Here is a 27,617-nt window from a genome sequence, read left to right on the forward strand (position 1 = left end):
CTACCTGACGGCTTCCATTTCCTCTGTGTGAACGTCCATTTTCTCTGAGAGAGGCTGGCCCTCTCTTAGGCACACAAAGCCCCTGCAGCCCCTTTTATTTATTCTTTGCAGGTTTCCCAGGTCTCCAGGGCCCCGCTGGTCTTCCTGGTGCCCCAGGCCTCTCCTTGCCCTCAGTCATAGCAGGACAGCCTGGTGACCCTGGGCGACCAGGCCTAGATGGAGAACGAGGTAAAGCCAGGAAGCCCAAAGAGGGTTTGCCATCACCTTTTGTCTGGAGTTTGGGGAGGGTCTGTCTACAGTGCAGCCCCATCCCCACTGCTGGACGTGCACGGGCCTGTGCGGCCTCACGTCCCTCCCCACGCAGGGACACAGGGGGCTGGAATGGGCTGCATTTTGCTAAAAGGATTTGGGAAGGTCTGGGCACTGGGGCCCCACAGAAGGTGAGGGAACGTTATGTGGCCTGGGAACGGGCTTTGGCTTCCTATCAGTCCCGAGGCCTTCAGCAGTGGCCACTTCCCCTCTTCCCTCTGCCCTCATCCCTCTTCTGATCTTATCCCTAGGCCGCCCAGGCCCCCCAGGGCCCCCAGGGCCCCCTGGGCCATCCTCGGATCAAGGTGACCCAGGAGACCATGGCTTCCCTGGACTGCCTGGCCCTCAAGGCCTCAAGGGGGACCAAGGAATTGCAGGTTTCTCTGGCCTCCCTGGAGAGCTAGGACTGAAAGGTATGACTGTGTGGCTAGCTACTGGGCCCCTCCCCCACTCCACTGTCAGCGATGCCTCCTTCCGGCAGCTGATGATGCTCTTCCTGCCCTTGCCTCTACGTCGTCTCAACTCCCCCCGCCCGGCCCCCCACCAGCGCCAACGTGCCAGGCCCTGACTTGCTTTCCTTTGGACTTTGCCAGGCATGAGAGGTGAGCCTGGCTTCATGGGGACTCCAGGCAAGGTTGGGCCACCTGGAGACCCAGGACTTCCCGGGATGAAGGGGAAGGCAGGGCCAAGGGGTGAGTTGAGGGCATGTGCCGGGCTGATCCTGGGCTCGAGGGAGGGGTTGGGGGCTAACATTCCTTCAGGAGTCACTGCTCACCATGCCAAGAAAGCCTGGATGCCTGAAGCAGCTGGCTCAAGCTCCTCCAGGGAGGGAGTTTCCCCACCTTGGGGATACCTCTGCCTCCGTCAGCTCCCAGGACTGAAGACCATTGCTGCTTCGCTGTCATGGATCCTGCCACCGATCTCCCCTCTCTGCATTGTTTCTGCATTTGTGGGCACTGGGTTTGCACTCAGGTCACCACTCACCCATTTGCTGAATCCAGAAACAAAGAACCATCCTTTCTCTCCTTTATCATCACTCCCCTCACTCACACACATTCAATCCATTAGCAAGCCTTGAGGGCTGTGTCTCCTAAATGTGCCTTGCATCCGCTCCCCTCTCATGACCTCCACCGCTACCACTCAGGTCCAAGCCACCAACATTTCTCACGTGAATCTCTGCGGAGACTGCCAACTGTTCTCCCTGCTTCCGTTATGCACCTCCCCCAACAATTATTTCTCTAGACAGTGGTCAGAGAGGTCTTATAAAAACAGAAATCATTCATTGGCATCCCATGGCATAAAAATAAACTAACTATGGCCATGAAGCCCTGTGTGATGCCTCCCTCTCCATCCTCATCACCGGCCCTTCCCCTTTGCTGCTCACTGTGCTTTTGTCACACTAGCCTCTTTCAGTTCTCTAAAAACACTACACCCTGGCTGGCCACAGGGCCTTTGCACATGCTAGTTCTACTACCTGGAATACTCTCTCCCACCACCCAAGTTCATTCGAGTGCTTTAATGGTCTCAGCTTAATTGTCACTGCTTGTAAGAGGCAACTTATCACTCTATCTAAAGCAGGTTCTCTACCCCATAGCCCTCTCCACTCCCTCCCACTGTCAGTGCACTGTACATTTCCTTTGTAGCACTTCTTACAATTAACAGTAAGAATAATGATTTTTGTTAGGTTATGCATTTTTCCCCTTTATCACCAGAGCATTGTCTCATAAAAGTCTTACTCACTGCTCTATCCCCTGATCTACCAGGCCCTGGCACGTAGTAGGCACTCGAGAAATACTTTTTCAATGAATTAAGAAGCAATTTGGCTTGTTTGGCCTCTATTAGTAAGCCAGCTGGCTGGGTTTGGGATCCTAGGCTATGATGCCAACTGAACCTCCAGGGGCCCACCCTGGCCACCTCCTCTGCCTCCGCCTGACATTTCTATTTCTCCCATGTGCCCACAGGCTTATCTGGCCCCCGAGGTGCTCCTGGACAAACGCCAATTGCCGAAGCCATCCAGGCTCCTCCTGGACCCATGGGTCTTACAGGCATCGATGGCATCCCTGGGCTCGTGGGGGACCCTGGGGTCCAAGGCCCTGTAGGCCTACAAGGTGAGGAGGGCACCAGAGAAAGGGGACTTCGCAGGGAGCTGAGACGGCTTTGGCTGGGACGCTGAAGCAACTGGCTGGGAACCCTAGTTCCAAGGGGGCACCTTCATTAAGCGTTTCCTCGGCTCCTTCACAAAGTTCCCGAGCTTCTCGCCAAGAAGGAGGGCCAGTGGTTGTACTTGGCTTCAGAGAACGTGTGGGCAGAGCACGACAGCTAAATCCAGACCCTGACTGACGTGCTGCTGCGGGAAGGAGGGAGTGTGATGGGGATGAAGGGCGACAGAAGAAGCCCAGGGCTGGGGGACAGAGAACGGGCTTCTGATCCCAGTTTTGCCCCAACTGGAGTAAGCTAGCAGTCTCTCTGGGCCTCAGTGTCCTCATTGATGACATGGGACCCCAGCAGTTGCCCTGTGTCCTTCCCAGCATTGCTGGGAGGATGAGAGCAAGGGAGAAAGACATGGGTGTGAAGGGGCTCAGAAGGGTGATTCAGAGTGGGGTCCCAGGGCTGAGCTGCCCAGACGTGAACTAAGGACTAACCCAGGAGGCTCAGCCCAGAGTTCAGCGTGCACTCCAGGGTGATGGCCAGTTCGCCCTCTCCTGGTGAGTCCTGGTCATGACACATGAGTCCCCTTTCTCCAAGGAAGCCTCCTCCAGACCCTCCATATTGAGTACCCGGCTTGGGCCTTCTCTCCTTACAGGCTCCAAAGGCTTACCTGGCATCCCCGGCAAAGATGGCCCCAGTGGACTCCCCGGCCCACCTGGGGTGCTTGGTGATCCTGGTCTCCCTGGACTGCAAGGCCCTCCAGGATTTGAAGGTCTGGCCATGTCGGCACTAGAGGGCAGAGGGCTTCTCTAAGGGTTTGAGGCTTGCAGGGGGCAGGGGCGGGGCGGGGGGAGTCAAAATCTCAAATCTTGGAATTTGGAAACCTGGCAGTAAAGCTTGACACTACTAAGGAGACTGGAAAACTGGGCTCTCATCCATTCACTCCCCACTCCATTCTACGCCTGTGAAGGATGAGAGCCCTACATTCCAGAAGGCAAAGGATTGTTCCACACATTTCTCTGCATTCTCTTCCAGCTCTTAAGAGCTATAACTCTATACTATAGCGTGGCCCCCCCGCCCTGCAAACCCCCTCTTCTACCCAAGGATTCTGATGTGGATGGAAGGGGAGTACTTCAAGGGAGACGAAAATCTGAGATGAGATGACTGTTTTGCTACTTACCTCCCATTTTATATCAGAGATGGCAAATCAGTTGTCCTGAGTAAAGAACAGCCCTGAAGCTCTCCAGGAAAGTGCCGTGATTGTTAGCCACGTCTGCCATGGGCAGGAGAGGGGGGTGTGATTTTGCATCGCTAATCCCAGCTCTGCTTTCACTGCCTCTGATTCAGCGGGTCCTTGGTTATCTTCTATGACAGCCTGCAAGGCCAGTCTGAGAAGTAGCCCCCTCCGCCCCCTCATCTCCTTCTAGAGAACTCAAGGTCGGCTGGCTGTGGGAGGGAATCAGATCGTGTGCTTTTCAAAATGGAGACTCCGTAGCTGGATACATCTGAGTTGGCGTTCTAGCTCCACCACTTACTGGCTGTGGGACCTCTGAGCCTCAGTTTTGTCATCCACAAATTGGGGTGATAAGGTTGTTGTAAGGATCAAGTGAGCTAATGCTTGTACATAATGCACCCGGCTCAACGCTTGCCACAAAGTGAGTAGCTGCTGTTATTATTGGCTGTACCTGGCTCACTCCTTTTCTGCTCTCTCCATCTCAGGAGCTCCAGGGAAGCCGGGCCCCTTCGGGAGAGCTGGAATGCCTGGGCAGAGCATGAGAGTGGGCTATACCTTGGTGAAGCACAGCCAGTCGGAGCAGGTGCCCCTCTGCCCCGTCGGGATGAGCCAGCTGTGGGTGGGTTACAGCCTGCTCTTTGTGGAGGGGCAGGAGAAAGCCCACAACCAGGACCTGGGTAGGTACCGGCTCGCACATCCAGCCCTGGCCATCTGTCCCCACAAGGACCAAGAGCCACACTCCTTGCTCCTCCCAACCCTTGGTGGGCCCATGTTGGGTAGTGGGTTACAATCACCAGCTCTGGAGTCAGGCAGCTCTGGGTTCAAACCCTGGCTCTGCCACTTACTCTGGGACACATTATTCAACCTGTCTAAGCTTCTGCCTCCTTCTCAGTGGAACAAGCCTAATTCTAGTACCTGTACCTGTCTCACAGGGTGGAGTAAGCATTACAGGAATCAGCCGTGTAAAATGCTTAGAACAATGTTTGAGGCATATTAAGCATCCATCAAACATTAGCGATTAGTAGTAGTAATAATAATATGAGCTGCGGGCAACAGTGATTACCCAAGAATTAATTGACTTGTCTTCAGGTGCGCTGACTCTGAAACGCAGACTCACTCTATTAAATGTTGATGTTACAAAGCAGATTAGGGAGTCATCATTCAGTTTCTAAAAAGAGTCTTTTCATTATCAAACTTCCCTGGTGCAGAGAAACTAGGATTTGATCAACAGACTTCAGTGTGCGTACAGTGGTCCAGGACTGGAAGGAAAGACATCCCTGCTCTGCTACAAGCAGTTAGATATGAACCCAAACCACCATCTGGTCCAGACGTAGTGGCTCCAGGGACGATCCCAGCCCTGCCTCTGCCCACCTTGTCTCCTTTCAGGGTTTGCAGGCTCCTGCCTGCCCCGCTTCAGCACCATGCCCTTCATCTACTGCAACATCAACGAAGTGTGCCACTATGCCCGGCGCAACGATAAATCCTACTGGCTCTCCACCACCGCCCCCATCCCCATGATGCCCGTTGGCCAGACGCAGATTCCCCAGTACATCAGCCGCTGTTCTGTGTGTGAGGCGCCGTCGCAAGCCATTGCTGTGCACAGCCAGGATATCACCATCCCGCAGTGCCCCCTGGGCTGGCGCAGCATCTGGATCGGGTACTCCTTCCTCATGGTAAGGCCCTGCACCACCCCCTCCCCCAGTGTAAAGACCGAGGGCAGGGAGCGCTGGGAGGGCAATTATGAAATCGAGTGCTGAGGGAGTCCTGTGACTCTAGGGCCAGGATATTAGGCCAAATACGAGGCCCGCTTGTTCTCAGCAGGTCACACCACCAAATGGCACCCTAAAGGGTGTGGTACAGATTCCACGTACAAGTCCCAATGAAGGTGACTTCAGAGCAAGCTCTATTAATAGGTGTGCTGGTGAGGGGGAGGGCCCATGGTCCATCCACCTTGTGGACTAGTCCATGCTCTCTCCCTTCTCGGGAGCACACCACCAAGGGCTTGGAGCAGACAAAGGGCTCTGAGAAGAACTGCATTCTGAAACCCATTGGAAGTTTCCTTCATTCAGCCTTTCTCAGATTTCTTTGTCAGGGGTGCTCCTGGCACTGAGGCTGAGACGAGGGAGGATGAGTGCCCCAGTCCTAAAACATAGCTTTTGGTCCACTGGCTGAGCCAAGGGACCAGAGCTGAGAGATGGAGCAGCGGAGCCCGTCACCTCCCTGGGTGACCAGCTCACAGCCACCCCCTGTCTGTTTCAGCACACAGCCGCCGGCGCTGAGGGTGGGGGCCAGTCCCTGGTCTCCCCTGGCTCCTGTCTAGAGGATTTCCGAGCCACTCCTTTCATCGAGTGCAATGGTGCCCGGGGCACCTGCCACTACTTTGCCAACAAGTACAGTTTCTGGCTGACGACAGTGGAAGAGAGGCAGCAGTTTGGGGAGGAGCCTGCATCTGAGACGCTGAAAGCCGGGCAGCTGCACACCCGGGTGAGCCGCTGCCAGGTGTGTATGAAAAGCGTGTAGGGTGGCACCTGCCACTCTGCCCCTTGCCCTCCCCTCTCCCACACAACAGTCACCTCACAAACCCGAACGGTCTGAAGAAGGAAGGCCTAAGCCCTTTTGCCCATCGGTCAAGTTGAGCATCGGAGTCCCGTTTGGGCTGGATTACTGGACACTGATGAGCCCCACCCTCAGGCCCCGTGGGTGAGCCCACCCTGCTGAGCTCTGCTGTCCCATTTCAGTCAACTTGGTGCTACAGTTTGGTTTGGACGTTTGTGTGACTCTTCATGGCTACCTCAGAAAGACCTGCTGGGCCACCACTTTCTTAGAATGCTAGCTTTCCTCACTGGATCAGAAAGCTCTTCGTGATAGCTAAGGAGTCATTTCTTCATGTCCAGAGGTCACTGTACATTATTTGGCTTAAACTAGAACCCAGGGTTTCCACATGAAAAAATTTCTCTGGCTAAACATTATGGATGGCTCAAGCCTGCACAGGGCAAGCTCTCACTCTTCCCGGAGACCCACTGTGTCTAGGCAGGCAGCAGAGCTGGAATGAGGTGCCAGCCAGTAGCCCGGGGTGAGCTCTGACTCCTTGGAGAGTAAGCACGACTGGGGCTCAGACTGCTTAGGCAGGCTGGAAGGCCAGCAGCCGAGAGGCACTCATTAACTTCATATGGTCACAGACAAATCCCTTCCTCCTTGCCGGCTCCCTCCCCAGCCACAGGCAGCAGACTTGGCCTGGTTCAGAGAAGAGCAGAGGATACACCAAATGTGGCCAGACCCATAAAGGGAAATGAGAACCACAGCCCTTTCTCCCGGGCCAGGGGGAGAGGGGAGGATGGGTAAGGAGGTGTGAATTTTGCTTTTGACTCCAGAACAAAAACGTAAATCCCTTGTCCCAATTTCTCAGAAGCCCGTTTATTCCAAATGCCATTCAGATGTGTGCAATGTGGCAAATCGACACTGCAGTGTTGCTTCCTTTGTGTTTTGAGGCTGTGAGAGACTTTCCACTAAAATGTCCATCCAGTTGCTCTTTCACAGGTAGCTTGTTAAACCATTCTGATACGTTTTTAAAGCCTCATAAAAATCTAGCACACGCGTCTCTTTAGCAGTTAGCAGACCCAAAGCAAGCCTGAGTAGACTATAAAATATATTGTATTCTGTTTAGGGGGATTTGTTTTAACCATTTCCTTTAATTATCAGTTCCCCAGAACACGCTGACATGAGACAATTCCTTCCAGGTGATTCTGTTCCCTAAAATATTATGTAAGCTATGCCAACACAGACAAAGCATAATCAGTATAATCTGAACTATTGTTACCTTAACCTCCTGAGTAATAAGCATGATGTCAGCTTTGTACATTGCAAATAAAAGGAATTCAATATGAACACTTGATTCTTTTGATATTCTTTGATGAAAACTTTTCTAAAATCCATCTCACTGAAATTCATAAGCCCCCCTCAGAACCATGGGGGTTCCTGTTACTACAAGCTGAGCTTTATAGCAAAATATTGAGGCACAGAAAAATACAATTAAAGTCAAAGATTGATAATGTCTTCCAACAGGCATCAAATCCACAACCTATTTCAAGATAAGCCTACAACTGTTCTTAGCCGCATCACATGCTAGAGCTCAAGAAAGGAAGTTCCATACTTCTGGGGCCTCAGGATCATTTACAGATAAATCAAAAGTAGAGAAATTTTAAAGTCATTAAAATCAAACCTAAGATATATATGCATATATTTGTATATGCATAAAATATATCCTCTGGAAGGATAAACAAGAAATTAATAACATTGGGAGTGTTCAGGGAAGAGAACTGACCTGTGGGAGGGAGAGACAGTTCACTGAATATCATTTTGCTCCTTTCGAATTCTGAACCACTGGAATATATTATCTACTCGAAAAAAAAAAATGGAATCTAAGGAAACAAGTGTTCAAATATTCTTAAGTATACCAAAAAGAAAACACCCCACCTTGGTTTAGTGCTAGCTTTCAAACTGCAGTTGCTGGCCTTCCTGGGGACTTGGTTGAGCAAGCAGGTTAAATGCATACAGCTTAAGAAGACCAGGAGAGGAAAAGGGGACGATACCGCTGGGACGTGAAGTGCATCCACACGGAGAGTGGTTATTAGCAAAGCCAATCTGATGAATATATGCTTTCAAATTTAGTATGTTGCTTGCTAGTCCTGAAATGGTTTGCAATTGTATTTGATGCACAGATTAATGTCACCACATGAATAAGTCTTTCCAATTATGACTGCCAAGCAAAATGGAGTCAAATTCAAACACAATTTTAAATTTCCCAAGCATAAATTAACTAAGTCAGTGATTAGCAAACTACAGCCAGTGGGCTAAATCCAGCCCACCATCTGTGTTTGTAAATAAAGTTTTATTGGATTACAGCCAGGCTCATGTGCACGCACATTGTCTATGGCTGTTTTGGGGCTTCGCCAGCAGAGATGAGTAGCTGTGACAAATGCTACGTGGTCTTCAGAACCTAAAACGTTTTCTATCTGGCCCTTGACAAAAAAAGTTTGCAGACCCCTGATTTCAGTGATAATAATTAAGGACAGGGTGACATCTGACAAAAGTATCAGTAAAGATGGGGACAGTGACCCATCCAGATAATAAGATTCTCTCAAATGGGAAGGAGACCAATACATATACATTTGATGTAATGTCTTTGACACACTTCTTGAGGTCGATTATAATTATTTAAATACACATTCAAATAATTTAACAAGAACTTTTTTCCCTGATACAATGATTATCACTTTATTATTAGAGCAAGAGAACAGATTGCTTCTTAGTATTTAGCCCAGAGAGGTCAAACCTGAAAGGGTGAAGAAGCACAGGGTAACCATCTCTCATCTGCTGGTGCTGGAAGCAAGGTGGGACTTGCTGTCTGTCTTCCAGACATCCACCTCCTCATTTCAGTAGCTGAAGATACACTGTGGCCATGTAAGAAGCTGGGAAGCACAGGAGAGGACTCCTAATCTTTCTGCTCTTAGATTCCATGATTGTTTTAGTTCTTTCTGGGGGAAGGGCATATTGTTCATTTGCTTGGTTTTTTTCTGAGAAACGGTGACTGGCTCAGTCATGATTCCTATCAAGTTTGTATGCTGTTGGCATACCAGGCACTTGCTGACTAGAAAAGTTTTATGTGATGAGTTCATGTTCTTCTGGTGCCAGATGGAAGACAGATCTCCAAGGTGAGTTCCCACTATTCTATATGCTCAGAATCTCGAAATCTTCCTCCAGGTCAAACTCCTCTAGTTGTTCAGTAGAGTCAATGAATTCTATCCAAATACAGAAATGAGAAAGAAAAAAGCTTGACACTTTGGCTCAAGCGGTCAATAAGGTACTCAGTAGTTAAGACCATGCATTTTTTAATTGCTTTGCTACAGAAAAGCTTGTGTAGAGGAGACCTATAGGTGGCACCACTGCCAAGTATTAGCAATTCTCTATAAAGAATTAAAATAGGTTTAGGGGCCAAGATGTGGGAGCAGAAAGACCCTGGGCTCACCTCCTCTCACGAGCACACCAAAATCACAACTATCTGCAGAACAACCACTGATGAAAAAGACTGGAACCTACCAGAAAATACCAGAAAAGATCTTCTACAACTGAAGTCATAAAGAAGGTTCCGCAACAAGACAGGTAGAAGGGGCAGACTTGCGATATAATCAAATTCCATAACCCACGGGTTGGCGAGCCACAAACTGAAAAATAATTATATCGCAGAAGTTTTCCCACAGGAGTGAGAGTTCTGAGCCCTATGTCAGGTGCCCCAGCTTCAGAGGGTCAGCTATAAATTGGAACTTGCCAAGTGCCTGTATCACTTTGTGCTGCTGTAGCTACTGACCTTCCACATCCCCTGAAGGGAATTCAGGGTGGAGACCAGGAATGAGGCACTCTGTGCTTTGGAGGATGGGCGGAACAGGTCTTTAGATAGATGTTTTCAGGAGCTGATTTTATGAGCCTAACCCTTGCATCCCCTCATATCTAGAAAAGCACCAAATCCCTACATGGTGACCTCTGCTCCTCGTGACTAGCAGAAACCCCTTACAAAAAATGTTTGATTGAATGTACTCCTCCTTTACCAAGAATACATATGTACTAATCTTCTCCCCTGCCTCTCTGGAACAGTTTCTCAGAGCTATCTGGGATACTGTCTCCTGGGCTGCAGTCCTCATTTTGCCCCAAATAAACTCAACTCGCAACTCTCATATTGTGCATTTATTTTAAGTCAACAAGAGCATTTGGCTTTGAAGGCCAGAGGGGCTTTATTGCAGGACCCCACAGGACTGGGGGAAATACAAACCACACTCTCAAAGGGTGCACACAAAAATCTCATGTGCACTGGGTCCGAGGGCAAAGGCAATAATTTGATAGGAGCCTAGGCCAGACCTACCTGCTGGTCTTGGAGACTCTCCTGGAGAGGCAGGGGGTGGCTGCAGCTCAGCCAGGGGACATAGACACTTGTGTCAGACATACTGGGGAACATTCAACTGCATGAACACTCCTGGTCGCTGACATGTTGAATCATTAGTTCCAAGACCTGTCCCCACCTAACAGCCTATAGGCTCCAGTGCTGGGATGCCTCAGGCCAAACAACTAATTGGGCAGGGATATAGCCCCACCCATCAGCAGACAGGCTGCCCAAAGAAGTCCTGAGCCCACAGCCTCTAGACATGCCCCTAGACATGGCCCTGCCTATTTGAGGGCCAAGACCCAGCTCCACCCACCAGTGGGCAGGCCCTGGCCCCTCCCACCAGGAAGCCTGAACAAGACTCTAGACAAGCCTCACCCACTAGGGGGCAGACACCAGAAGCAAGAAATATACAATCTCACAACACAGTTCCAGTTCCTACCCTGGGACCAGCTGGGCCCTGGCCCTGCCCACTAGCAGGCCAATGCAACCTTTGGGACACCCCAGACCCCATACCCAACTGTATCAGAAACCAGCTCCCCCTTACCAGTGATCTGAAATGAGCTCTGGGATCCCTGGGCCCAGCAGCCACAGTCCAGAAACCAGCTCTGCCTGCCACTAATCTAGCACTAACCCCTGCCAGTAGTTGGGCAACAGCCCCAGAGTCTTCAGCACCCTGACTCTGGCCACCAGTGAGCCAGCACTAACCCCAAGGCCCTCTTGGATTCTACAACCAGCCACCTCATGACCAGGCCCCACTAAACAGCAACCAGCAGCATCTGTACAAGGCAGGGTCTGGCAGCCAACCAGACTAGAAGCCAACTTAGCATAGCAGACCACCCATATAGTCAGCCCACCACAACAGAAGGAACCACACAGCCCTCTTAGGGGGAACACCTAGAGCATACGGTTTGAGTGATGAGAGGAGTACACTGCTGGGATGCATAGGATGCCTCCTACAGAGGGCCACTTCTCCAAGGTTGAGAAATGTAACTAACCTACCACAGACATAAAAATACAAATAGCAGCTTAGACAAAATGAGGCAGCAGAAGAATCTGTTCCAGACAAAGGAACGAGATAAAACCCCAGAAGAAGAACTAAGCAAAGTGATAGGCAATCTATCCAAGAAAGAGTTCAGAGTAATGGTCATAAAGATGATCAGAGAATTGGGAGGAGAATGGATGCACAGAGTGAGAAGTTAGTTTTTAACAAAGAGAAAATATAAAGAACAACCAAACAGAGGTGAAGAATACAACAGCTGAAATGAAAAATACACTAGAAGAAAGCAATAGTAGACTAAATGATGCAGAAGAATGGACCAGTGTGCAGGAGGACAGAGTAATGGAAATCACAGTGGCTGAACACCCCACTTACATCAATGGAAAGATCACCCAGATAGAAAATCAACAAGGAAACAAAGGTTTTAAATAACACATTAGACCAAATGGACTATATTTATAGAGCATTCCATCCAAAAGCAGCAGAATACACACTCTTTTCAAGTGCACATGGAACATTCTCCAGGATAGATCACATGCCAGGCCATAAAACAAGCCTTGGTAAATTTAAGAAAACTGAAATCATATCAAGATCTTTTTCAACCACAACACTATGAGATGAGAAATCAATTACAGGAAAAAAACTGCAAAAACACAAACACGTGGAGGCTAAACAATATGCTACTAAACAACCAATGGATCACTGAAGAATTCAAAGAGGAAATTAAAAAATACCTAGAGACAAATGAAAATGAAAATATGACAATCCAAAACCTATGGAATGCAGCAAAAGCAGTTCTAAGAGGGAAGTTTATAACAATAGAAGCTTACCTCAGGAAACAAGAAAAATCTCAAACAACCTAACCTGACACCTAAAACAACTAGAGAAAGAAGAACAAACAAAACCCAAAGTTAGTAGAAGGAAAGAAATCATTAAGATCAGAGCAGAAATGAAATAGAGACTAAAAAAAAAACAATAGAAATGATCAATGAAACTAAAAGCTGGTTCTTTGAAAAGATAAACAAAACTGATAAACCTTTAGCCAGACTCATCAAGAAAAAAAGGGAGAGGGCCCAAATCAATAAAATCAGAAGTGAAAAAAGAGAAGTTACAACTGACACCACAGAAATATGAAGGATCATAAGAGACTACTATGAGCAACTATATGGCAATAAAATGAACAGCCTAGAAGAAATGGACAAATTCTTAGAAAGGTACAATCTCCCAAGACTGAACCAGGAAGAAACAGAAACTATGAATAGACAAATTACCAGTAATGAAATTGAATCAGTGATTTAAAACCTCCCCACAAACAAAAGACCAGGACCAGATAGTATTACAGATTTAGAGAATAGTTAATAGCTATCCTTCTCAAACTATTCCAAAAAATTGCAGAGTAAGAAACACTTCCAAACTCATTCTATGAGGCCACTATCACCCAGATATCAAAATCAAACAAAGATATCACACACAAAAAAATTACACGCCAATATCACTGATGAATATACATGCAAAGATCTTCAACAAAATACTAGCCAACCAACTCCAACAATATACTATAAGGATCATACACCATGATCAAGTGGGGTTTATCTGAGGGATGTAAGGATTTTTCAATATCTGCAAATCAATGTGATACACCACATTAACAAATTGAAGACTAAAAACCATATGATCATTTCAACAGATGCAGAAAAAGCTTTGGACAAAATTCGGCACCAATTTATGATAAAAACTCTCCAGAAAGTGGGCCTAGAAGGAACATACCTCAATATAATAATGGCTATATATGACAAACCCACAGCTAAACATCATATTCAATGGTACGAAGCTGAAAGCATTCCTTCTAAGATGAGGAACAAGACAAGGATACCCACTCTTGCCACTTTTATTCAACCTAGTTTTGGAAGTCTAAGCCACAGCAATCAGAGAAGAAAAAGAAATAAAAGGAATCCAAATTAAAAAGAAGTAAAACTGTCACTGTTTGCAAATGACATGATACTATACATAGAAAATCCAGAAGATGCCACCAGAAAACTACTAAAGCTCATCAATGAATTTAGAAGTTCCAGGGTACAAGATTAATATACAGAAATCTGTTGCATTTCTATACATTAACAATGAACTATCAGAAAGAGAAATTAAGGAAACAATCCCACTTACTATCACATCAAAAAGAACAAAACACTTAGGAATAAACCTACTTAAGAAGGCAAAAGACCTGTACTCCAAAAACTATAAGACACTGATGAAAGAAATTGAAGATGACACAAACAGATGGAAAGATATACCATGTTCTTGGATTGGAAGAATTAATATTGTTAAAAAAACCATACTACCCAAGGCAATCTACAGATTCAATGCAATCCTTATTAAATTACCAATGGCATTTTTCACAGAATCAGAACAAAAAATTTTACAATTTGGATGGAAACACAAAAGACCCTGAATAGCCAAAGCAATCTTGAGAAAGAAAAATGGAGCTGGAGGAGTCAGGCTCCCTGACTTCAGACTATACTAAAAATCTACAGTAATCAAAACAGTATGGTGCTGGCACAGAAACACATGCAAAGATCAACGGAACAGAAAGAACAGAAATAAGCCCATGCACTTATGGTCAATTAATATATGACAAAGGAGGCAAGAATATACAATGGAGAAAAGAGAGTATCTTCAATAAGTGGTGCTGGAAAATTGGACATCTACACGTAAAACAATAAAATTAGAATATTCTCTAACACCATATACAAAAATAAACTCAAAATGGATTAAAGACCTAAATGTAAGACCGGATACTATAAAACTCCTAGAGGAAAACATAGGCAGAACACTCTTTGACATAAATTGCAACAACATTTTTTTGGATCCGTCTCCTAGAGTAGTGGAAACAAAAGCAAAAATAAACAAATGGGATCTAATTAAACTTGAAAACATTTGCACAGCAAAGGAAATCATAAACAAAATGAAAAGACAAACTATACGGATTGGGAGAAAATATTTGCAGATGATGCAACTGACAAGGGATTAATTTCCAAATATACAAACAGCTCATACAGCTCAATATATATATAAAAAAAAACAATCAAAAAATAGGCACACCTCACACCAGTCAGAATGGCCATCATCCAAAAAACTAGAAACAATAAATGCTGGAGAGGGTGTGGAGAAAAGGGAACCCTCCTGCACTGTTGGTGGGAATGTAAGTTGGTACAGCCATTATAGAAAACAGTTTGGAGGTTCCTTAAAAAACTAAAAATGGAACTACCATGTGACCCAGTAATCCCACTACTGGGCATATACCCTGAGAAAACCATAATCCAAAAAGAAACATGTACCATAATGTTCATTGCAGGACTGTTTACAATAGCCAGGATGTGAAAGCAACCTAAATGCCCATCAACAGATGAATGGATAAAGAAGATGCAGCACATATATATAACGGAATATTACTCAGCCATAAAAAAGAATGAAATTGAGTTATTTGTAATGAGGTGGATGGACCTAGAGTCTGTCATACAGAGCAAAGTAAGCCAGAAAGAGAAAAACAAATACCATATGCTAACCCATATATATGGAATCTAAAAAAAAAAAAATGGTACTGATGAACCCAGTGACAGGGCAAGAATAAAGATGCAGATGTAGAGAATGAACTTGAGGACACAGGGTGGGGGGGGCAAAGGGGAAGCTGGGTTGAAGTGAGAGAGTAGCACTGACATATATACACTACCAAATGTAAAACAGCTCGTGGGAAGTACCTGCATATCATAAGGAGATAAACTCGATGGTGGGTGATGACTTAGAGGGCCACAATAGGGAGGGTGGGAGGGAATCGTGGGAGGGTGGAGATATGAGAATATATGTATAAATACAGCTGATTCACTTTGGTGTACCTCAAAAATTGGCACAACAGTGTAAAGCAATTATGTTCCAATAAAGAGCTTTAAAAAAGATAGGCAGAAGACTTAAATAGACATTTCTCCAAAGAAGACATACAAATGGCCAACAGGCACATGAAAAGATGCTCAACATCACTAATTATCAGAGAAATGAAAATCAAAACTACAATGAGGTATCACCTCACACTGGTCAGAATGCCCATCATCAAAAAGTCTACAAATAATAAATGCTGGAGAGGGTGTAGAGAAAAGGGAGCCCTCTTACACTGTTGCTGGGAATGTAAACTGGTGTAGCCACTATGGAGAACAGTATGGAGGTTCCTTAAAAAAACTAAAAATAGAGTTACCACATGATCCAGCAATTGCAGAAAAGATGAAAACTCTAATTTGGAAAGATACACGCACCCCAATGTTCACAGAAGTACTATTTACAATAGCCAAGACATGTAAGCAACCTAAATGCCCATCCACAGATGAATGGATAAAGAAGATGTGGTGTATATATATACACATACATATAGTACAATGGAATATTACTCAGCCATAAGATAATAATGAAATAATGCCATTTGCAGCAATGTGGATGGACCTAGAGATTATCATACTAAGTGAAATAAGTCAGACAGAGAAAGACAAATGCCATATGATATCACTTATATGTGGAATCTAAAAAAAATGATACAAATGAACTTATTTACAAAACAGAAACACACTCACAGACACAGAAAACAAATACTTGGCTACCAAAAGGGAAAGGGGGGAGGGATACAATTAGGAGTTTGGGATTAACAGATACATACTGCTATATATAAAACAGATAAACAAGGACCTACTATATAGCACAGGGAACTATATTTAATATCTTGTAATAACCTATAATGGAAAAGAAACTGAAAACTAACCTATAATGGAAAAGATATATATATATGTATGTATATATGTAACTGAATCACTTTACTGTACACCTGAAACTAACACAACATTGTAAATCAACTGTATTTCAATTTAAAAAAAAATCAAACTAACCAGACTTGTTATATAGTCCTATTCATAGTGAAAAAGATGAGGCTCTGTTAGACCTTTGAGGTCTCTTTTGAATTACCCAAGGCCTCTGATTTGTTTTCTGAACTAGACCATGAAAAAAAGAAATTCTAGTCATTTTCATTTTGAATGGAACTTCTGCACGGAGCTCATTTTTTTTTTTTTACTATCATTCTTTGAAATTGGTAAGTATCAGTTCATCAGAAGAAGCACTATTCCTTGATCAGTCCAGCTGAGTAGAAATTTTTCATTCCATGGAAAGCAAGACTCACAGTTGCTTCTGTCTCTTAAAACAACTGCTATCGGTGGGTCTGCTGGCCAGAAAGCTTCTGAACAACAGCTTACCTGCCCCTGTGGTTGTCACTTCTGGCTTGGCTGGAGGAACAAAGGGAGGCCAGTGCGATGGATGTTTCTGAACTAATTCAAACATCCTTAAATTTTCCTTTAGAATTTCCTGAGGAGACATAGAAACAGTTGTAAACACTGCAGAGTCACTACATTTCTGTCCAACTGGCAATATATAACTCCAAACCCTAAGAGTGGCCTCGCTGTTGAAAGGTGAAAGCAAAGGCCTAGCAAATACATCCATCCTCTACTTGACCCATCTGAAGACCCAGTCCTCTTCAATTCTAGATAACCGTTGGCCAGGAAGGAAGGACCCTGGAGGGAGGATCTGATGGAAGGCCAGTGCTCACTGCCCATGCTCCATCATGAGGTTCAGGTCTTAAGCCAGTTGCACAGGACCAACTCAATTGAGGGGTGACATATTCCTGAAGGGTCAGCTCCAAAGAAATGTTGGTTAATCAAGTTAAAATCTGCCCCAAAAGAATACTGATACATATTGGCATGGTTTCAGTCTTAGTCCAAGAAGTATGGTGTATGTTCTAATTTAAATAGCATAGTCTTATCAGAAAATTTTCTTTCTAACGTTAAATGTGATATACTATTTTGCTTGCTGCATTCTGAAATGTAAGTAATGCCTTTAGAAAATAATTCTCCATTATGTCTCAGCCAATTATTAACTGGGGTTTCAGATTCAGCTGGGGACTTTAGTGTTAATTATTTGTTGACCTGTGAAGAAAAATCTTCCCTCCTTACACTTACAAGAGGCTCTGGGATCCCATTTCTCCAACCCCTCTGTTTTGCAGACAAGAGAATATTATGCCTCCTGCCACCCCATCTAGGGCTATTTAAACTATTCCCTATGATCTCCCTTCATTCTTTCAATAAGCATTGATCAATGTCTTCCACATAATTGGCATGTGTTAGAAGCAAAGGATGAGGGAGGCAGACACAAAGATTGTGAGCCAGCAAAACGACAAATACCCTTTGACATAAAATGCCAAAAAGAAAGAATAACTTGCTTTCGCATTTACACAGATTTCTGCCAACTGTGTTTCCTTTAAGTGACAGTGTGCCTATATTTTGTATAAATAAGACAGTTAATAGAAAGGCAAGCCCCTTAAATCATAATGGAATACATTAAACTGTAAATGGACAGGAAACAAATAGAAAAGTAGTATGGGTTCCTCAACCATCTCAGTGTCATAAACAAAGCACGGAAGAATTTAGGCTTAGCTATGTGAAACTGGCATTTTTATGTTAAAATGGTGAAATATTAGTTGGATATTTCCTTGACTCATAGGCTCAATGAGATGGAACCTTCAGTGGCTAAAAATATCGCTCCTCTGACACACTAAGCATATTTCACACCAAAGTTTTTCTTTAGTTTCCCCGAAGTTATGTACAATTCCCCACATCTTAGTTTCTTTCTCTTACAATAAAGTCATATCAGGCTGGATTTATGTTACTACGGAAAACTGCCTTGAAAAGGAATTATATTGAATGACACTTGTTTTTTAAAGACTAAGAAAAGCATACATCTTTACCTTCTGAACAAGGCTACACCAGCTATCAAAGTCTTTTTCTTCTTTGCAGAAAAATCCCTTGGGGGAAAGCAAAAGAAGACAACTTAGAACTGGTCAGGGGCACCCAGGCAGGCCCTTTGTATTGCAAGATGGAGCCATTGGCCCAAAGCTGTGATGTAGGATGTGGGCCACTTCCTTTGGATGTTTCCTCCCAGCAATAAGGAGGAAGATTGAGCTTCTCTCTCTCCTAGATTGGTGCCTCACTTGGACACACACATATGCTTATTCATATTCATATTTTCTCTCTCTCTCTGCCTCTCTCTTATTCTGTCCCTTTCCCTTTTATCCTGTCCCTCTCCCTCCCTGTCCCTCTCCCTTCACACTGTGAGATACAGTAACGTGAAGACCAATCTCCAAAGCACAGGGTTAATTCCATTACATTCAGTGCACAAATATACCTACCTATAAAAAACAATCCATTAAAACCAGCAAACAAAAGCCAAATAGTACTTTTAGCTAGAAGCATTACTTAATAAGGTGGCTTTGACCTTAAAGAAATTATCTTTTAGAATAAAACCATCAGCTACCTTCCCCATCCTCAGAACCATCCTACAGTACTAAAAGAACAGTCCAAAATGAGAGGAGAACTCTATCAGCTCTCTGTCACTGGCACTCTGACAATTGGGTTACACTGGAAGAGAGGATGCAGACAGGCCTCAGAACCACTGGCTACTTCAGAGGCAGCTGTCCCTTCCACGTATGGACAGCAGTCACATTTCCAGGGGAGGGAGCGGAGGAGAACCCTGCAACTTCCTGGATTGTGGGCCAGAGGAATGGACACTGTCCACTGAGGAGGTCTTGCCCCCTTACCCCCCTTCCCGATGTCTCACCGTATTCCCTGGGCCTTGGTGGCAATATTTAGAGGACAAGAAGGAAAAGGGGGAAAGATGGTAACATTAATAATAACTAACATTCCCAGAACGCTTACAACATGCCAGGCACTGTGCTACGTGCCTTACACACAGTGTACTCACACAGCCAAGCAAGGAACTATTGTTTTGCCCATTGGAGGGATGAGAAGGCCGAAGCTCAGAAAAGTTAAGGGACTCCCCCTAAGTCCATGGCTGGTAAGCGGCTTGGATCCTAACTCAGCTTCAGGGCCCATTCCTTCCCCACTACACTACACGACACTACCTCTCACGGGGGGGTGGGGAGCAAACATTCTTTTGCCGCCCTACCTAGCAACCTGGAGAACTTCCAGGGAGCCAAACTGTGATAGGGCAGTGTTGTATCTCTTGGCCCACCCAACTTTCAGATACCCACCAATGCTACGGAAGGATCCAAGTTCAGGATGTTCATTCGCTTTGGGGGCTGCAGACAATGGAAAGTCTGGTCGTCAACTGTTCCATTCTCTTCAGTGTCAACAAAGGTCTGGGTTGTGTGAGGGTCCAGGAAAACGAGCTCATCGCCTGTTTTGAATGAGACATGCTTAACCTTCGAAGAACCACCGGGCCTGGCCCCACTGCTGTCCTTGGGAGGAGGCTCTCTGGTTGTCCTAACCCCTCCCTTGGTGACGATGAGAATGAGATGACAGAAAGCCTGAAGGAGGGTGAACATGCTTGAAGGAAGCAACCCACACCCAAAGCCAATCATTCAATGTGAAGACTTGCCCTAGCATTTATGTCTCCTCAAAGTCCGAGTCCAAAAATGGAAAGGGACCGGTGTGGGGAAGGAGGGAATGAGCGACCATAGATGACATGGCAGGCTCGGTGAGCAGCAGTAGCCAAGAGGTGGCAGGTGGAATCACCAGCCATGAGTCCACGTGCCATCAGGGAGCTTCCTGACTCTTCCAACACTGAAAAAAGCATCTTGCTCTAGACCACTGGTTCTTAGACCTATGGTCAAAGAGCACATCTAGGAAGGAAGAAGGCCTTGGCCTCCAAAAGAAATGGCAATGCTGACTCTGCCATGGATGAGACACGAGGGAGCTGACTTCTGGTCTTGATTTGCTAGCAAGTTATTCATTGTTAGCAAGTCAGTAATTCCTGCCAGAAAGCACTGCCTTGGTCACATTCTATCAGTACAGATACACCTCGCTGGGAAAACTCACTTGAGAGGGACCGACCGTTACACATGGGAGAAAAAGGATACCTCATTAAACTGAAAAAGTCTAGCCCAATAATGATCTGGGAGGAGTTTGGGGTAAAATCTCTACTTTTATCTAATATTCAAAGGGCTGAGAGTCCCTCTAATGCTTATCAGCAGCATGCTGAGTGGGCTGATGTATCTAAGGGGGTACCCCAATCTCGCTGTCCAGGTCTGAGAGCCATCTGGGCCTCTGTGTCCTAGACTGGGCTCGTCAAGCAAAGAGAGATCTGCCTGAGGCAGAAGGATGGGGTAGGGAGGGACACCCTGAAGACCCTCTCTGGAATGGCATCCAGGATTGTGTTGGGTACAGCTAAGTGCTTCTGTTGGCAGAGAGTGTTTCTGATGTCTGATGCCAAGTTTAACTTGTCTCTGTCACAGACCTAGGATAAACCACTTCACTTTGTCTTAATTTCTTGTTTTTAACTGGGGTCACTTGGTCTGTTCCAGTTACCTCACAGGGTATTATCAGAATGAGAAGATCTCACCTCTGTGAACTGCTTAAAACACAATACAAACGCAAGGTGCTCATAGATGTATCTTGCTGAGATGCAAAAGGATTTTCCTACAAATACATGTTTAAGAGCATGTGGATGTTTAATAGCGTATTGTTTAGCCTCCATGTGTTTGTATTTTTTACAGGTTTTTTCCTGTAACTGATATCTAGCTGAACAATACGCTATTAAACAACCAAGAAATCACTAAAGAAATCAAAGAGGAAATCAAAACATATCTAGAAACAAATGACAATGAAAACACAACAACCCAAAACCTATGGGACATGGCAAAAGCAGTTCTAAGGGGGAAGTGCATAGCAATACAGTCCTACCTTAAGAAACAAGAAAAATCTCCAATAAACAACCTAACCTTACACCTAAAACAATTAGAAAAAGAAGAACAAAGAAACCCCAAAGTGAGCAGAAGGAAAGAAATCATAAAGATCAGAGCAGAAATAAATGAAAAAGAAAGGAAGGAAACAATAGCAAAGATTAATGAAACTAAAAGCTGGTTCTTTGAGAAGATAAACAAAATAGATAAACCATTAGCCAGACTCATCAGGAAAAAAAGGGAGAAGATGCAAATCAACAGAATTAGAAATGAAAAAGGAGAAGCAACAACGGACACTGCAGAAATACAAAAGATCATGAGAGACTACTACAAGCAACTATATGCCAATAAATTGGATAACCTGGAAGAAATGGATAAATTCTTAGAAAAATACAATCTTCCAAGACTGAACCAGGAAGAAATAGAAACCATGAACAGACCAATCACAAGCACTGAAATTGAGACTGTGATTAAAAACCTCCCAACAAACAAAAGCCCAGGGCCAGATGGCTTCACAGGTGAATTCTATCAAACATTTTGAGAAGAGCTAACATCTGTCCTTCTCAAACTCTTCCAAAATATTGCAGAAGGAGGAACACTCCCAAACTCATTCTATGAGGCTACCATCACCCTCATACCAAAACCAGGCAAAGATGTCACAAAAAAAGAAAATTACAGGCCAGTATCACTGACGAATGTAGATGCAAAAATCCTCAACAAAATACTAGCAAACAGAATCCAACAGCACATTAAAAACATCACACACCATGATCAAGTGGGGTTTATCCCTGGAACGCAAGGATTCTTCAATATACTCAAATCAATCTATGTGATACATCATACTAACAAACTGAAGGAGAAAAACCATATGACAATCTCAATAGATGCAGAAAAAGCTTTTGACAAAATTCAACATCCATTTATGATAAAAAAAAAAACTCTCCAGAAAACGGGCATAGAAGGAAATGACCTCAACATAATAAAAGTCATATATGACAAACCAACAGCTAACATCGTTCTAAATGGTGAAAAACTGAAAGAATTCCCTCTAATAACAGGAACAACACAAGGGTGTCCACTTTCACCATTATTATTCAACACAGTCTTGGAAGTTTTAGCCACAGCAATCAGAGAAGAAAATGAAATAAAAGGAATCCAAATTGGAAAAGAAGTAAAATTGTCACTCTTTTCAGATGACATGATATTATACATAGAAAACCCTAAAGACTCTACCAGAAAACTGCTAGCACTAATCAATGAATTTAGTAAAGTTGTAGGATACAAAATTAACATGCAGAAATCTCTTGCATTCATATACACTAACAATGAAAAAGCAGGAAGAGAAATTAAGGAAACTCTCCCATTTACCATTGCAACAAAAAGAATAAAATACCTAGGAATCAACCTGCCTAAGGAGGCAAAAGACCTGTATGCAGAAAACTATGACACTGATGAAAGAAATCAAAGACGACACAAACAGATGGAGGGACATACCATGTTCTTGGATTGGAAGAATCAACATTGTGAAAATGACTGTACTACCCAAAACAATTTACACATGCAACGCAATCCCTATCAAATTACCAACAGCATTTTTCACAGAACTAGAACAAGAAATCTTATGATTTGTATGGAAATGCAAAAGACCCCGAATAGCCAAAGCAATCTTGAGAAGGAAAAACGGAGTTGGTGGAATTAGGCTTCCTGACTTCAGACTATACTACAAGGCCACAGTGATCAAGACAATGTGGTACTGGCACAGAAATAGAAAGGAAGATCAATGGAACAGAATAGAGAACTCAGAGGTAAACCCAAGCACATATGGGCACCTTATCTTTAGCAAAGGAGGCACGAATATACAATGGAAAAAAGACAGCCTCTTCAATGAGTGGTGCTGGGAAAATTAGACAGCAACATGTAAAAGAATGAAATTAGAACACTTCCTAACACCATACACAAAAATAAACTCAAAGTGGATTAAAGTCCTAAATGTAAGGCCAGACCCTATAAAGCTCCTAGAGGAAAACATAGGCAGAACACTCTATGACATCCATCAAAGCAAGATCCTTTTTGACCCACCTCCTAGAATCATGGAAATAAAATCAAGAATTAATAAATGGGACCTCATGAAACTTAAAAGCTTTTGCACAGCGAAAGAAACCATAAATAAGACAAGAAGGCAACCCTCAGAGTGGGAGAAAATACTTGCCAATGAAGCAACAGACAAAGGATTAGTCTCCAAAATATACAAGCAGCTCATGCAGCTTAATAGCAAAAAAGCAGATAACCCAATCCACAAATGGGCGGAAGACCTAAATAGACATTTCTCCAAAGAAGACATACAGATGGCTAACAAACACATGAAAAGATGCTCCACATCACTAATCATCAGAGAAATGCAAGTCAAAGCCACAGTGAGGTATCACCTCACACCGCTCAGAATGGCCATCATCAAAACATCTAGAAACAACAAATGTTGGAGAGGGTGTGGAGAAAAGGGAACTCTCCTGCACTGCTGGTGGGAATATAAGTTGGTACAGCCACTATGGAAAACAGTTTGGAGGTTCCTTAAAAAACTAAAAATGGAACTACCATATGATCCAGTAATCCCACTTCTGGGCATATACCCAGAGAAAACCATAATCCAAAAAGAAACATGTACCATAATGTTTATTGCAGAACTATTCATGATAGCCAGGACATGGAAGCAACCAAAATGCCCATCAACAGATGAATGGATAAAGAAGATGTGGCACATATATACAATGGAATATTACTCAGCCATAAAAAGGAATGAAATTGAGCTATATGTAATGAGGTGGATAGACCTAGAGTCTGTCATACAGAGTGAAGTAAGCCAGAAAGAAAAAAAACAAATATTGTATGCTAACTCATATATACAGAATCTAAAAAAAAAAGGTACTGATGAACCCAGTGACAGGACAAGAATAAGGATGCAGATGCAGAGAATGGACTGGAGGACACAGGGTTGGGGGGGGCGGGGGTTGAAGGGGAAGCTGGGACGAAGTGAGAAAGTAGCATAGACATATATATACTACCAACTGTAAAACAGATAGCCAGTGGGAAGTTGCTGTATAACCAGGGGAGATAAGGAAAGAAAACAAAAAAGAGCATATGGACATCAATGCCCCCATATAACTTGCTTTAGGAAAGTCAAGGTACATATTCCCCCAGACCACAGGTGGGTGAGACCAGTTATATCAAAAACGCCCCAAGGCTCAATGAAGAGCAACAACCAGGATGTTTAGAAGAAAGCCTACCTAAGCCCATAGAAACGGAAGAGGAGAAGGAAGTTGTGCAAGAGAAAATGCGACTCCAAAGCAGGAACAGAATGGAGCATTCTGCCAGTTTTGAGTTAAGGTACTGGAAATAATAACAGTATGCTCTCTGACTCTGGCCCCTTCCCGTGTGTGTGTGTGTGTGTGTGTGTGTGTGTGTGTGTGTGTGTGTGTGTGTGTGTGTGTGTGTGTGTGTGTGTGTGTGTGTGTGTGTGTGTGTGTGTAGTGGGGCTTTGTGGGCTGCCATACTTGTGAGAGTGCTTAAAAGAGATACAATACATCAAAAAAAGTCCTAGAAATCATATGGGGACTAAATCAAGGTCTCTAATGATGCCCAAGAAGCAGAGGCAGGCAGGTCCACCACTTGCAGACACCGGGCTCATGCAACGGATCTCCAGGTGGTGCCCTCATCACAGTTCAGGGGACAAACATTCTAAGAAGAAAAAAATCTCCCAGCCAGTCTCCCACCCTGGCCATAGTCTTGAGCACCAGGAGCTTCTCCCAGCTTCCCACCAGGCAAGAGGGCACTCGGGAAGCAATGTGGTGAGGTGGGCAGGGACGGCCAAATTGGGATCGAACCCTGGCTTTGCTACTTTTGAGCTCAGTGACCTTGAGGAAACAGCCCCTCTAAGTCTCCCACTAGGCATAAATGGAAATGGTGATCTCTACCCCACAGGGGTGTTGTGCTAACTCTATCAATCAATTAATCTATCTATCTACCTATAGCTATACATCTCTACATAACTATTGATATTAATCTATATCTCTATACATGTACATATGTTTTAATTTATAAGTATATATCATATAATATATAAACTATATTTATATATAATATAGGAGACAATATATTATAATGATAAATAATATAAATATATATCTTTTTATACATGGAGAGAGAGAGGAAGAGAGAGATTGAGTGAGAACCGTGCAGAGTCCCTGGTTCAGAAAATGGCAGTTCTCATCTGTCCCCTCCCTCTAGACATTCTGCCAATCCAGACCTACCCACCCCTGAGCCTAATACAGGAAGGGGGCAAGTCAGAAAAGGGGAGTTGAGGGGACTTTGGAGCCTCAAGTGAAGGTTAAACAAAGGATTTATGGAAATTAATGTGCAAATGGGCACTATGTAAACCTCTGTCTTGGGAACTGAAGATTGCGCACACCTCTTTCAAGTAGTCCAACTTCACCAAAATCTCCCCGACCCAGTGGTCCCAGGAAACAGGAGGGCTATGCCAGCTTGGCAAATTCTCTCTGGGTAACTTGGGATAAAGGAGGCCGGGGTGCCCAGGAATTCACTGAGGTCCCTCCAAAATTATTTTCCAATCTGTTTTCACCTTTTCCTCAAGCACGGGCAATAGGAAAGAGATTTTTTGATACATTTTCTTTGACAAGAACCCGAAAGCTTAGAAACAGAGAAGATATCTAAATTTACAAAACTCTAAATACTGGGTTTTGTACTTAGAAAAATAAAAGCCTCCACTTTCCAAATGTTCCATTAAGCTGTAGTTCTTAGAATCGACCAGTAGATGGCAGCACTCGAGAGAGCCCCAGCAACAGTGGAGAAACCCTACCTCAAAGAGAGGAAGAGCCAGCAGAGGAAAGAGGCATTGGGGTAGGCTGGGGTAGGCTGGCTCTTTCTGCTGAGTGCTTTACTGTGAGGTGACAACATGGTGAAATGGGGGTCAGCCCTATTTTCCATAAAACGAACCTGAGACTGAAAGAGTTGACACTCTTTCCTGCTGTCACACAGCTAGCCAGTGGGAGACTGGCCACACACAGGGCCAGGTCTGTCTGTTTCCACCCACCCCACCTCTATGAATCTCCAAGGAGGAGGTGAGTGGGAAGGTGGCCAAGCCCATCTCACCCTCTCCCCTGCACATCCCTCAGGCCACTCCCCATGCCGGCTCTGGCTCTCCCTTGCACTCTAAGCTCATAACGTCCTCACAGCCCACTCCTATGAGAGGAGTTCTGTATCCCACTTTCCTCACCACATCACACCTTTACTCTGCAGCACTAACCAAGTGTCGAGGCCCTTGGGACTCAAAGTGTGGCACCAGCAGCACTACCTAGTTAGAAATGCAGGCTCTCAGGCCCCACCCCAGACCTGCTGAACCTGCGTTTTCACAGGCTCTCGAGGTGATGCACGTACACATTAACGTTTGAGAAGCACCGGGCTAGCTCCCCTTGTGTGCCAAGGGCCTTAAATGTCTCCGGTCACAGCTAGTGAGTAAGATGGCTGGGTTTCCAGAGGCGTCTACTGAGGCAGGGAATGCTGGCATCTACATGAGGAGGTTAGTCGTTTTAAGGCTTAGGCTCCATCATCAAAAAAGGGATGCCTCTGTCTTCATCTCCTCTACTTCCCACTCAGTCAGGGCTCTGAACACTAAGGCAACAGGGCGAGCAGCACGGGCCTGGGAAGCCAGAGAACGGCTCCTAGCCTGAACGCCCGAGCCCCAGTAAGAGGGATATTGGCAAGGCCAGGGGAGCGAAGCCCCGCCTCCCTGGGCCCCACAGGAAAGAGAGAGAGACGTGCTGAAGCAATGTTATGACCTTGGGGCCATCCGGTGGGAAAGCAGCCACGGAACCATCTTATCCAGAGGCAAGGAAGCAGAGGCACTGAAGGGGGATCTGCTCTCTGTCAGGCACAGGTAAGTGTTACTCTCCAGGCGGGAGACAGGATGAGCTGCCCAGAGACCACAGCATCTCCAGGCTAAGCGAGGGCCCCCTAAAACTGGAATCGCCCGGTCTCCCGTTCAGACCTTCTGCCCACCCTCCCCTAGCCCACGATGACTTACTTGTGATTCCTCTTTTCTTACCTAAGAATCCTATGAAATAATAGGCGTTATTTGGTTTTCCTCCTAATGCCCCTAAAGACTGTGGCATCTTAAAACACTCCTGGAGGGAAAGAGAACGCAAGA

The 27,617-nt window shown here is 44.9% G+C and overlaps 2 protein-coding genes across 7 annotated transcripts in view; one reads left to right on the forward strand and one right to left on the reverse strand.

Moving 5' to 3' along the window:
• The window catches only part of COL4A6 (collagen type IV alpha 6 chain), a 263,062-nt gene extending 255,504 nt beyond the window's left edge, over positions 1 to 7,558 (forward strand). For all 3 annotated transcript variants that reach the window (XM_057717754.1, XM_057717755.1, XM_057717756.1), the window contains 8 exons: positions 112 to 228; positions 561 to 722; positions 903 to 1,001; positions 2,271 to 2,417; positions 3,113 to 3,229; positions 4,177 to 4,368; positions 5,078 to 5,364; positions 5,951 to 7,558. In XM_057717754.1, the coding sequence (XP_057573737.1) occupies positions 112 to 228; positions 561 to 722; positions 903 to 1,001; positions 2,271 to 2,417; positions 3,113 to 3,229; positions 4,177 to 4,368; positions 5,078 to 5,364; positions 5,951 to 6,211 (1,382 nt within the window). In that variant the 3' untranslated portion in view covers positions 6,212 to 7,558. The remainder of the gene's footprint in view (positions 1 to 111; positions 229 to 560; positions 723 to 902; positions 1,002 to 2,270; positions 2,418 to 3,112; positions 3,230 to 4,176; positions 4,369 to 5,077; positions 5,365 to 5,950) is intronic.
• A 1,386-nt stretch (positions 7,559 to 8,944) lies between these two features.
• ATG4A (autophagy related 4A cysteine peptidase) overlaps positions 8,945 to 27,617 on the reverse strand; it is a 75,267-nt gene continuing 56,594 nt past the window's right edge. For 2 of the 4 annotated variants that reach the window (XM_057717759.1, XM_057717757.1), the window contains exons 9-13: positions 27,516 to 27,594; positions 19,751 to 19,896; positions 18,449 to 18,505; positions 16,905 to 17,013; positions 8,945 to 9,489 (exon numbers count right to left, since the gene is read on the reverse strand). In XM_057717759.1, coding sequence (XP_057573742.1) covers positions 9,419 to 9,489; positions 16,905 to 17,013; positions 18,449 to 18,505; positions 19,751 to 19,896; positions 27,516 to 27,594 — 462 coding nt within the window. In that variant the 3' untranslated portion in view covers positions 8,945 to 9,418. The remainder of the gene's footprint in view (positions 9,490 to 16,904; positions 17,014 to 18,448; positions 18,506 to 19,750; positions 19,897 to 27,515; positions 27,595 to 27,617) is intronic. The other 2 variants (XM_057717758.1, XM_057717760.1) reach the window with 2 other exon arrangements.

This window comes from Hippopotamus amphibius, chromosome X (assembly GCF_030028045.1).
Source record: "Hippopotamus amphibius kiboko isolate mHipAmp2 chromosome X, mHipAmp2.hap2, whole genome shotgun sequence".
Taxonomy (NCBI): domain Eukaryota; kingdom Metazoa; phylum Chordata; class Mammalia; order Artiodactyla; family Hippopotamidae; genus Hippopotamus; species Hippopotamus amphibius.